This window comes from Doryrhamphus excisus, linkage group LG9 (genome assembly GCF_037039965.1).
Source record: "Doryrhamphus excisus strain RoL-2023G ecotype Guam linkage group LG9, RoL_Dexc_Guam_v1.1, whole genome shotgun sequence".
NCBI lineage: Eukaryota > Metazoa > Chordata > Actinopteri > Syngnathiformes > Syngnathidae > Doryrhamphus > Doryrhamphus excisus.
Window position 1 is genome coordinate 10870908 of NC_136365.1, and position 14498 is coordinate 10885405.

General features: G+C 40.3%; 1 protein-coding gene across 2 annotated transcripts in view; it reads right to left on the bottom strand.

Moving 5' to 3' along the window:
* Positions 1-6973, bottom strand: part of sorcs3a (sortilin related VPS10 domain containing receptor 3a) — a 175220-nt gene extending 168247 nt beyond the window's left edge. For both annotated transcript variants that reach the window (XM_058086792.2, XM_078793390.1), the window contains exon 1: positions 6218-6973. In XM_058086792.2, the coding sequence (XP_057942775.2) occupies positions 6218-6778 (561 nt within the window). In that variant the 5' untranslated portion in view covers positions 6779-6973. The remainder of the gene's footprint in view (positions 1-6217) is intronic.
* Positions 6974-14498: the final 7525 nt, after the last annotated feature.

Below are 14498 nucleotides of genomic sequence, written 5' to 3' on the forward strand. Positions count from 1 at the left end.
TTTTCCTCATTTGGGTGTTAAAACAAATATTTGAGCATTGCAAAGAGAGCCACAACAAAGAGGCTGAAGAGCCACATGCGGCTCTGGAGCCGTAGGTTGCTGACCCCTGCTCTAGACAGTGTGGAATACTACATATCATGTCTATCATGTGTTTTCTAATGGCCTACGTTTGTATTTTACTCTACTTCACTGCGGGAATAAATAGAGTCTTCTTGCTTACGGTCTGGTCACAAGGGGGGGAAAAAGAAAAAGGAACAAGCGAAACAAATTTGTAGACTAATTAGAGAAAGGGGAGGGAGGAGAGATTGAGTGATGAGGGAGATAAGGCCCGCTGGAAGGCTACATTATTTATTATATTCTATTTTTTCCTCCTCTCTCTTCTTCCACAGCCACCGGGGCAGCAGGAATGAAGCCACTCTATAATGTATTTCCATCAGTAATTTAGGTTGAGGTGTGTGATGAGTCGCTTGAAGTTTTTTGAACAAGAACCCGCTACATCCGAAATCACATTGCCTCATTTCAAGGACTGTGTTCATAGAAATGCTTTCTATGAGATGGCAGGAAGGATTTTGGAGTCATTTGAAGCTTCCTCGTTTCGTTCCTTGCTCTTCCGAAGACCATTACCTTTTACATTGTGTGTATACGTACATATACTGTACATAATTATACTTTTTTTTCTTTACATAATTCTACTTACATACAGTGCTGGATATCAATTATGCATATCGGACAGGTCTGTTTGGTGCAGTAATTTAAGACTATAATAGCGTTGTGACTATGACTACAACATGAGTATATTTCTCTCAGTACTGGAAATTTGCATTGAATGAATTAATTGGATGTACATTATTTATTATAGGAAGACTTTGGTGAGCGATATGTTTCAGTTTGAGTCCGACCTCATGGGGTCACAGCAATACAGTATCAAGGTAATATCAAAAGAAAGAACTGACTGTCAGTCTGTGATTATGCAGTCAGAGCAATCATCAATTTCAAAGCCCCCCTCAAGTGTTTGATTCTGACAGAGTGTGATCATGTCAGGATGATTGTGATTTCATCAAGCATATAGAGAACTGACAGATGATAGATGACCTCGTTGCAGGGTTTTCTTGTCGTGCTTTATCCTTACACGGGAACACTACAAATTGCTACACATTTGGACATGGCTTTAAAGAGGACCTATTGTGCTCATTTTTTGGCCCTTTGTATTGAGTTGTGGACTCCTATAGAGCAGCTACACACAATAACCAGCACAGAAAGCTTTCTAGTTCTTCCAGAACCTGCACCTATTCAGCTGTATTTCTTTGGATTTTGTGGTTCCCGCAAAATTTTTGTATTTCACCCACGGCCCGCCTCCAGGCACGCCCACTCTACTGTGGTTGATCACATTGCCAGTGCATAGAAAGAGTTCCAGTTTAATAAACGGCGATTTATCTTTTTAAAATGTCCGCTTTTATTATCCAGGTATATGTGTTGGAATCTGTAAATCTGACCCAGAAGTTTATCAATAAAAGAGGTTACTTCAAGACGTCTTTCGATGGTAAGTAGCTTTAGCATTTTAGCCTTTTGACGGCATTGGTAACGTGTAATGTGTTTGGCAGGACTACCAGTGTGTAAAAAACTCAGGTTGAGCCACTAAATTTGGAAAGGAAAAGGCTATTAGCAACTCCGCTTCCTGTATGTTATAATGTGACACAGACAAGTGCTTTTACACTGATAAACTCTTACTTACTGCTTGCTCTTCTGACTCTTCAACACCACCAAGTAACGTTGGAAAGGTGTAGGGCTTCAGCAAGTTTGTAGGCTAGTCCAGCTCCATAGTGACCCATGTTCACTAAACAGTCCAGTGTGAAATGGCGTTGGCAGATTAAAATACATTTCTTTTGTTTTAGGAATCAGGAACTCCCATCACTTGTGCCTGATGGTGGCGTCTTTATGAATTGGAAACAAATGTGGCATTCCCTTTTGAGGCATTGCTAGCAAGTAGCAATAGGGGCAGGAGAGGGTAAGCACAGTTTGGGGCAGGGCAGAGAGTTTATATATCAAGAAGTCCACCCCTCTGTGACGTCACAATGGGGGAGTTTGACCACGCCTTTTCAAACCGAGCATTTTGAGCTATCCCAAACTTCTTTCAGAGCTCACTTCCAAATGCACAAACCTCATCTGAAACATTGGCATCATTTAACGCAAGAATACGACATTCTAACTACATTTATAGGTCAGAAACGTGGAAAAAGCATAATAGGTCCCCCTTGAAAGAAAATGGGTAAATTGATAAACTAATATTGTAGGGCACACCAGCGTGTACCCCGCCTCTCCAGCATACCTGCGAGCCTTGTGAGAATAAGCTGCATAGAAAATGGATGTATGGAATACTGTAAGTCATGTAACCATCCCTATCTGTCTACTACCCTTTCACATTTAGCAATCCCAGGACCACCTAAGCCTCTGACGTTATTGCGTGTAATATGACACTGTATGTACTTGTCACAGAACACAAAAACAGTGGAAAAACATGTATGAAACACCAAGAAAAGCCATAGAGGAAGCAGAATGAAGTGCAACAAATGTCCCGCAATTGAACAACACAGGGATTTGAATTATCACTGAGCCATCAGGGTGGCTCTAGTGACTCGAAGAGTCTGATTGAACATCCAATACTCTTGATTTTCTTGTAACAAACACCTCAGCAGTGGGAAAATGGAGGCTAAAACCAAATGTGGCAGTGAAAAAGCACTCAGGGTTAAAGCGACTGATCCAAGCTGCAGCCAGCCAGCCGTTCTTATTAGCAAGCCACTTACTCTTGCTTTAACTTAACTACCACTTGAGACAAGTCAGAAGACTTCACGCTTAATCTCCCTGTCTTCGCACTCCATTCACAGCAAAACATGCACCAGCGCTTGATGAAGCTGAAAAAGCATATCTCTCATGAGGAAAAGCCTTATGGCCAGGCCTGATTTAGATTTCTTTTGCAATAAAAGTGAAAATACTTTGAAATAATGGCCTCAGTCATCAACATGATGATCAAAGATTTTAAGTCGAGGGGCAGTGGCACAGGAAAATGTCGCTCTGGGCTCAGCAGGCAGCACACACTCAAACATGCGTGTGTGCACACAAACATGTTCTGCTCACATTGCCTGGGTCTTTACTGCGGGTAAAAAACAAGTTCATGCACCATGTCATAATCAACTGAGACAAGCCTGAAAATGAGATTTTTTTTCAAATGGAATAAAGCAAACGAATCCGCCGCAACAACAAATTAATCATGTGAAACCAGAAAGAGGCCAATGGCAATTCACATAGGGTCTTTGATTCATATTGTGACATTTTTCTTGTTTTTTAAGGACCCTCTAGTGTTAACGAGGGAGGGGCTGTCCCCCATGTAGGATACACAATAAAACTGACCTGTTGTCCAGTCAATCCCTCTCAAACGCCCAGTTAAATGCAATTGTAACACAACCATTGATACTTCAAAGCTTGTGGTATTAACCCTAGGGGTGTCAAATTAAAGCATTAGTTGTGATTAATTAATCATATTTAGTACATTTTTTACCATGTAAATCTGTTTTTAAATCTCAAATTTATTGTTCCATTATTCAAGTTGTCTTCTTTAGAAAATAAATTTTTACGCATTGGGCTCATTGTGCTTGAGTTGTTGGAGGTGGAAAACAACAAACCGTGTCCGGTGACCCATAATACAACGCACCGTGCAAGACTACAGTGGCCAACAAAACCCAGGCAGCTGTACGAAGGCTAATGGAAAAACAAACTTCAAGATATAGTTGCAATTTTTTGATATGAAGTTGTATGACAGGCTGCACGGTGGTTGAGTGGTTAGCGCACGGGCCACACAGCTCGGAGACCCGAGTTCAAATCCACCCTCGGCCATCTCTGTGTGGAGTTTGCGTGTTCTCCCCGTGCATGCGTGAATTTTCTCTGGGTACTGTGGTTTCCTCCCCTATTCCAAAAACATGCTAGGTTAATTGGCCACTCCAAATTGTCCATAGGTATGAATGTGAGTGTGAATGGTTGTTTGTCAATATGTGCCCTGTGATTGGCTGGCCACCAGTCCAGGGTGTACCCCGCCTCTCACTCAAAGACAGCTGGGATAGGTTCCAGCGAACTTGTGAGGATAAGCGGTAGAAAATGAATGAATGAATGAAAGTTGTATGACATCCACATGAGCAGTGTGCTGCATCAATGGCGACTAAGCCCCCACTTTGTCCCGTGAGCCCAGTTCTGGTCGGATTTCGGTGATGAGGACTGTAGCCGAAAATTGCAGCCATCTTGTTTACATATGTGTTCCAAATCACACACACAACAAACATATTACTCTTTTGAACGCATATTGTTTTGACAAACCAGACCCGTTATGTAAGGCCCAAGGCCCAGGCAACTAACTGGAACTATGTTCTTCTTCACTGAAATCCATTTTTTGAAGTTCTTGACAGCAGTAATTAATACAGACGTGGACAGATGATAATAACAGCGTTGCTTGTTTATTCAGATAAAGAAGATGACATGCCCAACACCAAATCTGGCAACTCAAATGACAATGTTACGCAAACTATCTGCTTGCATTACATCCTGGTGAATATAGAAGAAATGTAAAAAGCTAATATCGCAAAACAGTTATACTATTAAAATATGTTGTGGGGTCTGGAACAGAATAATTGGATTTACTTTATTTCCAATGGGATTTTTCCAGTTTTCATTGGACTTTTTGAAACAAATAACAAAAATGGAGGTACCTCTGTGATATTATTCTTATTCTACATCATTTTTTGACAGTCACCTACGTTTTTCAATCACTTCAAACCATTCCAACATCACAATGTTCAGTTCATTTAGGACTATCATTTAGGACAACATTGCCATGGAAAATGAATGAACAATTTTGACAAGTTCAACCATCACAACATTAATATTATAGCATTAATATAACATTATTATTATTATTATTATTATTATTATTATTATTATTATTATTATTATTATTATTATTATTATTATTATTATTATTATTATTATTATTATTATTATTATTATTATTATTATTAATTATATTTTTATCCAGATTTTTTGCCAGATTATCCTGGCTATGATAATATAATTAATAATAGATATTAAAATATATGGGTATAATATTGGTAAGACATTATTATTAGTAGTAGTAGTAGTAGTATTCCTTAATGTAATGTACTACTTCTACTTTTAATAATGATAATAATCATAATCCTCATGACTGGCAACCAGTCCAGGGTGTACCCAGCCTCTCACCCAAAGACAGCTGGGATAGGCTCCAGCACCCCCGCGACTCTCGTGAGAAAAAGGGGTAGAAAATGAGTGAATGAATGGGTATAATATTTGTAACACATTATTATTATTATCAGTAGTAGTAGTATTCCTTAATGCAATGTACTACTTCTACTTTTAACAATGATAATAATCATGACTGGCAACTGGCAGCCAGTCCAAGGTGTACCCTGCCTCTTGCCTGAAGACAGCTGGGATAGGCTCCAGCACGCCCCCGGGTCCGTAGTGAGGCTAAGCGGCATACAAAATGGATGGATGGATGGATTTTTTCTTTTTTTTCATTTTTCTTTTTCATTATTGCAACTATGTATTCATTTAATATACATGCATATATGCACATATTGAGGTTGTTTTTTAGCTACTGCAAAATGATGATAATTGTTTCATTGTCATCAGCAGGTCGTTTGAACAATTACCACATGTCATCAGGGCAGAGAAAAAGCAATGCCCCCTTCAAAAAAGTCTCTAAATGAACGGATTGGTGGTAGATGGAGCAATAATTTATTAGCTCTTCTCCCCAATTAATTTGGATGAAAAAGCCCTTTTCAGCAGCAGGAGGAATGAATCATGCATTAGTAGCTCATACCGTAGATAAATCATAGTGATTTTTTCTCTCTCAGGCTACAAATCATGACAAACTAAATCCTTAACTTACAGTGCGTGACCTTCCAGTGCCGCACTGAACTGGACATAAACTGATATGTTCGGAGAATGTCACGCAAATAGACGCCACAGCAGAGAGGGCTTTTTGTTTCCGTGCGTAACTGCAGCCTCCAAATGCACCTGTTTCTTGCTAATTCAACTTTGTGCGAAACGCAGTTGGAAGTGTCATTTCTAGAGCGTTATTAAGCCCGGTAACTTTTAGAAATGAGTCCATTTGAAAGAATGAAGATGTACTTACGCTGCTGTTTAGTCCAGACCAGTAGACCACAGCGTGGTTGTGCGCAGAGTCTCCGGTCAGGGCGAAAGTGCTGCTGGTGAGCTTTGGCTCATCCTGGCGGTTATTTATTCTCCAGTCGTCCCTGTTTCTTTTGAATTGTGCAGAAGACCTGAGCTGGTCCAGGGTGCTGCCCGAATTCCGGCCTGGTTGGTCGGCCAGGCTAAACTCTCCAAATTCAGAACTGCTTCTCTTCGCTCTCTGATGCGCAAAGGCAGACTCTAATTTTGCCCCACTTTTCACAGTGGACTTCTTCTTAAACTCATGGACAATCTTTCCGCTGCCGTCCATTCGAGCATTTTGGTGCGCCATGCCGACTTCCATAAACTCCGCTCGGATGTTTCTGAGGAGGTTTGGGTCATCTGTGGCTTTCGCGCGCAGTTCACCCGTGTGAAGTTGAACGGGCGGCGGGCAAGATGCGCAACGTATCTCCGCCTTGGTGCTTTGGAAGGTGTTAGACGCGATCAAGAGCCACACACCCACAAATAAGTGCAAGCCTGGGCAGAAGCCAGTCCAAGTCCCCATCGCTGACAAAGAATTGGGGGGGCGATTGCCCGTTGGAGTTCTTCTGCGACACCTTTCTGTCAAAAAGAACAAAAATGACGCTTGGATTCACGCTCCGGATATTTCAGAGTGGAAAGTCCTCTTCAGTGAAACTGTCCACGTCCAAGGATGTTTGGTGAGGAAAGACACACACAAGAGGGAGGAGCTGTATCGCAGCCAGCTGCCGAGTGCGCCCGGAAGAGACCGAGAAGGGAGGCAAGGTTGGGAGGGGGGCTCTCTGTCCATGGTGCTGAGCTCTCCTGAGTCTATTTTTTCTGTCAAATACGGTTATGCTGATATTAACATAATAAATGATCAACTCGTCCATTCTCCATATTAGTATTAGTATTAGTATTTTTTATGTTTATTTTGTATATTGCAATGCATGTTTGTGTAATCACTATTTCCTACAAATGACCACATGAAATAACATAGTGTCATTTGTGTGAGGCAGTGGCGTCATTAGCCTATTTTAGGGTGGCCCCCAAAATGTTCTTAAGACCTCCTAAATAATTTTATATTTTTTCATTGATTTTTAAAAAAAAATTCATACATTTTTTGTTGTTTTTACAAAAAAAATCTCGGACAAATTTCACGTAATTGGGAAAAAGCAGGCTAATAAGAAAGCCAATAAGCAGGGTAGTACTAGCATACTACTACTACTTGCAGTAAAGAGTAGAGAGTAGTAATCAGAAGAAGAAGAATGATGATAGTAATAATAATAGGCTAATTAATAATATAATGATGATTATTATATTATTGATCACTGTCCACTGGACAGAATGGTTGCAGAGCTTGAGCATCGGTTTTGTAGTGTAGATTGTGTGTACTTGTGTAAATGTAATGGTGGCCTAAAACAATCTCTACTAAATCTGTCCAAAAGTGTGAAATCTCTCCAGGGGGCTAAGGCCCTCACCCCCTGTCCTCAGAACCTATAGTGACGCCCCTGGTGTGAGGCAAATTACTTTAACTAATTAGATATAGTTAATAGTTAATAGTTATATTAATCTTAATTAATTAATTTAATTGCATTCCATTTTTTACAGGAGGACAACATGAACACGAAGAGAATAAAATACTTTGGTTAAAATGTCTTCCAATTGTTTTCAAATACTTCTTAGTCCCTTTCATTTGCACTTGGAGTGCATGTATCCTTTTCCAGGAGAAGTTATGATATTTTGTTGTAAAGGTTTGATCAACTTCTGGTTAGCTTGGATAGATATAGCAGCCATTCGTCCATCTTGATGGTCAAATTCATCAATGCATTCAACCGAATATATCTTTAATGCATTGGACAAAACAAAGGCTTTTCCTCTCTATGGAAGGACGACAGTGACAAGGACCTTCCAGTTCATGCATGCAGCCTGAGGAGAGGAATTCAGTGCCTCTTGAATTACATTTCACTGTCCAAATAACGGCTGTGCGACGATCGAGTGGTTAGCGCACATGCCACACAGCTAGGAGAACCAAGTTCAATTCCACTCTCGGCCATGTCTGTGTGGAGTTTGCATGTTCTCCCCGTGCATGCATAGGTTTTCTCCGAGTACTCCGGTTTCCTCCCACATTCCAAAAACCTGCTAGGTTAATTGTCCATAGGTATGAATGTGAGTGTGAATGGTTGTTTGTCTATATGTGCCCTGTGATTGGCTGGCCACCAGTCCAGGGTGTGCCACTCCTCTTGCCCGAACACAGCTGGGATAGGTTCCAGCACCCCCGCAACCCACTTAAGCGGTAGAAAATGAATGAATGTCCAAATAGCAAGCATAATGAAGTAATAATGATGCCAGTGAGTTGCTGGGCACCATCAAGTAAAGAGTTCGGCTTCTCAAAACAAAATGCGTTCAAAAGCATAATTACAAATAAAAACATTTGCATCATAAAAATGCCTACAAAAAATAAAACAGAGCTCACAAATTGCTTGCCGTTATTTTCTCTGCCGTGGCTCCCAAATGAGCAATGGCTTCAAAAAGGCTGGGCGGTGTGGCCCAGCTGAAGTTTGTAGGTTCGATCCTCCGTCTTGCTGTGATCATGGCAAAGTATCCTAGGGCAAGATGCTGAACCCCCAGTTGTGCCTGATGCTGCGTCATCAGTAGGCATTACTTTCTATTATTTTCCTTTTCAGTAGGTAAGTGTAAACAGTGTCAAAGCGTTTTGAGTGCCTTGGATGTGGAAAAGACCATTTAAATTTCAATATGCTTCATTTCAGGTAAGGAATTTTACCAAAAATGTAATAGTCATCACCCTGTTCAAACTCTTACTGATGCACTTGCACCTCTGTAAAAGAAACAAAAGCAGAGATGTCCAAAGTGCAGTCCAAGGAGCATTTTCATATCTCAGCTTGGTATTTATTAGTTCTAATGAGATATACTCCTGATTAGCATTTTAAGAACATTTGCACAGTTGGATCTTATGAAGGTTCTAAGTAAACATTGAAAGCAAAACAAAGAACGAGGCGTGAGACGTCAGCTGATCAGAATTGTAAGATCGTAGCGTTATAGAAATTCTTGCTAATCACCTCCAAAATTGGCTTGGGCACGCTTGATGCCAGTGTTTCCAGGACACTAGTGGCAATGTGAGGTTTCCACTGTCACTGAAAATGATGTCAATTTTGGAAACTTCCTTAGCCATCCATAACAGAATGTTCTCAGTTGGATTTAGATCAGGGCATCCCACAGGATTCCAAAGGAGTGAGGTTACTCCTCTGGAAGAAGTCCTTCGTCAGGCAAGCATTGTGAACTGTAGAGTTGTCCTGTCATTACCACATAGACGAGGGCCCTCAGTCATGAGGGATGCAATCTGATCCACCTGCCGCTTGACGCCCTTGCACAAGGAAAAAACACCCCAGATCATGATGGCACCTTCTCTATTGCACCATATGGAAAACATCTCAGTCGGGATCTCCATATCATGCCAGTAACACTGGAAGCCATCAGGACTGCCAAGATTACATTTTTTCTCATTCATTCATTCATTTTCTACCGCTTTTTCCTCACGAGGGTCGCGGGGGGTGCTGGAGCCTATCCCAGCTGTCTTCGGGCGAGAGGCGGGGTACACCCTGGACTGGTCGCCAGCCAATCACAGGGCACATACAGTGCATCCGGAAAGTATTCACAGCGCTTCACTTTTTCTACATTTTGTCATGTTACAGCCTCATTCCAAACTGTATTAAATTAATCTCTTACCTCAAAATTCTACACAAAATACTCCATTATGACAATGTGGACAAAGGTTTTTTTGACATGTTTTGAATTTATTAAAAATAGAAAACAAAAAAATCACATTTACATAAGTATTCACAGCCTTTGCCATGAAGCTCAAAATTGAGCTCAGGTGCATCTTTTTTCCACTGATCATCCTTGAGATCTTTCTACAGCTTAATTGGAGTCCACCTGCAGTAAATTCAGTTGATTGGACATGATTTGGAAATATAATAACTGTCTATATAAGGTCCCACAGTTGACTCTGCAGCAATCCACCAATCAGGCCTGTATGGTAGAGTGGCCAGACGAAAGCCATCAGACCAGAGAATTTTGTTTCTCATGGTCTGAGAGTCATTCAGGTGCTTTTTGGCAAATTCCAGACGGGCTGCCATGTTCCTTTTACTAAGGAGTGGCTTTCGTCTGGCCACTCTACCATACAGGCCTGATTGGTGGATTGCTGCAGAGATGGTTGTCCTTCTGGAAGGCTCTCCTCTCTCCACAAAGGAACGCTGGAGCTCTGACAGAGTGACCATCGGGGCCTTGGTCACCTCCCTGACTAAGGCCCTTCTTCCCCGATCGCTCAGTTTAGAAGGCCGGCCAGCTCTAGGAAGAGTCCTGGTGGTTCCCAACGTCTTCCATTTACGAATAATGGAGGCCACTGTGCTCATTGGGACCTTCAAAGCAGCAGAAATTTTTCTGTATCCTTCCCCAGATTTGTGCCTCAAGACAATCCTGTCTCGCAGGTCTACAGACAGTTCTTTTGACTTCATGCTTGGTGTTTGTGCTCTGACATGCACAGTCAACTGTGGGACCTTATATAGACAGTTATTATATTTCCAAATCATGTCCAATCAACTGAATTTACTGCAGGTGGACTCCAATTAAGCTGTAGAAAGATCTCAAGGATGATCAGTGGAAAAAAGATGCACCTGAGCTCAATTTTGAGCTTCATGGCAAAGGCTGTGAATACTTATGTAAATGTGATTTTTTTGTTTTCTATTTTTAATAAATTAAAACATGTCAAAAAAACTTTTTTCACATTGTCATAATGGAGTATTTTGTGTAGAATTTTGAGGTAAGAGATTAATTTAATACAGTTTGGAATGAGGCTGTAACATGACAAAATGTAGAAAAAGTGAAGCGCTGTGAATACTTTCCGGATGCACTGTATAGACAAACAACCATTCACACTCACATTCATACCTATGGACAATTTGGAGTCGCCAATTAACCTAGCATGTTTTTGGAATGTGGGAGGAAACCGGAGTACCCGGAGAAAACCCACGCATGCATGGGGAGAACATGCAAACTCCACACAGAGATGGCCGAGGGTGGGAATTGAACCCTGGTCTCCTAGCTGTGAGGTCTGCGCGCTAACCACTAGACCGCTCTGCCGCCCTACATTTTTTCTCATTAGAGAATAAAACATTTTTCAAACTTTCTCGGTCCCAGGTTTGGTACTCTTGTGCAAATTAACCTCCAACAATTCTTGCCATTTTTCAATTGGTCTTACGATTTTCAGGAATGTATATCATTAGCTATTACACTAACATGCTTCGTCACCTATAGCTCACATTGCTTATAGTACAATATACTGTGCTGACCCACATTGAATTGCTTTTAGCATCTTTAATGAACACATCAAAGTGGCCCCCACAGCCTTCCATCCGTCCATTTGTTTCCGCTCCGGGTCGGGGTCGCGGGGGCAGCGGTCTCAGCAGGGAAGTCCAGACTTCCCGGTCCCCAGCCACCTCTTCCAGTTCTACTGGGAGGGCACCAAGGCATTCCCAGGCCAGCTGTGAGACATAAACATCCTTCCATTTAATATAGCATCTTTTTGCTATAGCAATCTTTTCATTTTTGTTTGAGAATTTTATTTATTAATTTTATTTATTATTATAGACTTACATATTTTTTAATTATGTAATAATAATAATAACAATAATAATATCACCATCATCCTAATAATAATAATTATTGTATTATTATTATTGTATTATTATTATTATATTTATATATTCATTCATTCATTTTCTACCGCTTTTTCCTCATGAGGGTCGCGGGGGTGCTGGAGCCTATCCCAGCTGTCTTCGGGCGAGAGGCGGGGTACACCCTGGACTGGTCGCCAGCCAATCACAGAGCACATATAGACAAACAACCATTCACACTCACATTCATACCTATGGACAATTTGGAGTCACCAATTAACCTAGCATGTTTTTGGAATGTGGGAGGAACATTACCCGGAGAAAACCCACGCATGCACGGGGAGAACATGCAAACTCCACACAGAGATGCCCGAGGGTGGAATTGAACCCTGGTCTCCTACATGTGTGGTCTGCGCGCTAACCACTAGACCGCCGTGCCGCCCTATTTATATATTATTATTATTATTATTATTATTATTATTATTATTATTATTATTATTATTAATAGAGGTCTGCGCGCTAACCACTAGACCGCCGTGCCGCCCTATTTATATATTATTATTATTATTATTATTATTATTATTATTATTATTATTATTATTATTATTATTATTATTATTATTATTATTATTATTATTATTATTATTATTATTATTATTATTATTATATTATTATTATTATATTATTATTACTAAGGTATGGATCATGCTGTGGGTAACTTTTCCACTGCTAGCAAAAATGGTAATAAGCCACTCAATGAATTCCAGTTTCATTATTTTGAATTACTTTGATCAATTTAAAGTACAGAGAGTTATTTTCAAATAAGGTCTATACTTACCATGAACGCTTCATGTAACATCACACATCTTTGGCATCCATTAGGAGTTAGTATCATGAATATTTTAGAAGAAACATCAAAAAAGTGTTGTATGCATTGCATGTGATATACCCTCCACAAAGTACCTTGAAGCAGAAATGGTTCTTGTGTGTTAGAATTCTTTCATCTGCGACGCTTTGTCTCGTGGAATAAAGCAGTGTTGACTTGACTTGCGCTGAGGTTACAAATGAAGGACACAATGATGTATTTTGTGTTGACTGTATCCCATTATTGTAGACGTTTTCAAAGAAAAAAATCACGGTTAAAATAAATACAAACGTGCATGCATAAGCAAAATTAATGCGTGCATATTTGTTTATATGCTTTTTTTGATCACATAGGCTATGTTTAATGTATTGTAATGATTACTCACTTATTGAAATGCAACACGTGAAACAGCGCAGTATGACTCCTTTTGTCAACTACATAAATATTCATATATAATAATGTTATATACATTTGACTCTTGCTGTGTGGTATGCCTTTATGCAGCATACAAATGTGACCAAGTGATTGGGAAACACGATCAGTCAGATGGCATGAGAGGGAGGAGGGACCCTGCACGAACTGCTTCAGGGGAGAAGAACACTCACTGATGGATTGGGGTGAATTGGCAGGGAGTTGCACCATTCCCACAGGAGGAATAAGGCAGTGCCTCGAGGCACGTAGAGAAAGCGAGGAAAGAGAGCAAGCGCTGGGATACATTGGCATGTAATACACATGAACGAATAAGAGCACAAATAAAGCCGTAAAAAGCAGGCCGTGTGCGTGTGTGCGTGTGGGGGGGGGGGGTCGAGTAAGTGTATTCGGGAAAGAAGAGAGTCTGTTTGGGGAGTCAGGGATGTTACTCATGTGTTGTGTCCTTGTCTGTCAACTTGACTGTCAACAAAATGTCCATCAGGGAATACCCAGGAGACTCAGTCAAATCCCAGTCATATCAAAATGAAAATTATGTTTCATGTTGGAAAACAGCATGTCATAGTTTTATGCATAAAACAATCACAAGATTTCAACTTATAAAATACTGGAATGGACGTCGTCCGAACAAGACAATTCCAGACATTTCACTGGCAAATCTGGCTACATCGATTGATCATATTTATTATCATAATGGTACAAGTTAAGACGGTTACATGCAGAAAGCAATGCTAAATGCATGCACATTGCTCCCTTGCTCTATGGCCGTGCACCTTTGGTGGATTTGCTGTTTTTTAGTACTTTTTTTTTTTTTTTTTTAGAGCTTATGAACTCTGTTACAGGCCTGACAGTTTCAGAAAAATTGCATTGTGGGTAGCTAAGTGTCTCTCTCTCTCTCTCTCTCTCTCTCTCTCTCTCTCTCTTCTCTCACGTGTATTTTAACAAGGATTTTAACAAGGATACAAAAATGCTATAGTACATCGGAACAATGCCAGGAGGGAAGTACACGTGAGTGACTGAATAATTTCTTATGTCTGACCGGTAGTTTGATTATCAAAATTCAAACGAAGGTTTGAACTTTTTTGAGAGTGTTTAAAAAGAGAAATGTTCTTGCCTGTCTGAGAAATTGTATAAAAGTGTATGGTGAGACGTTTTAGACATAAAACTATGAAAATATAATAATGAACATAATAAATAATTAAAAAAAATCATTAAAAAGTTGTGTCATGATCAGCAAGTTAGCTCATGTGACAGTTTTAGTTAGTTAACCTTAGTTTGCC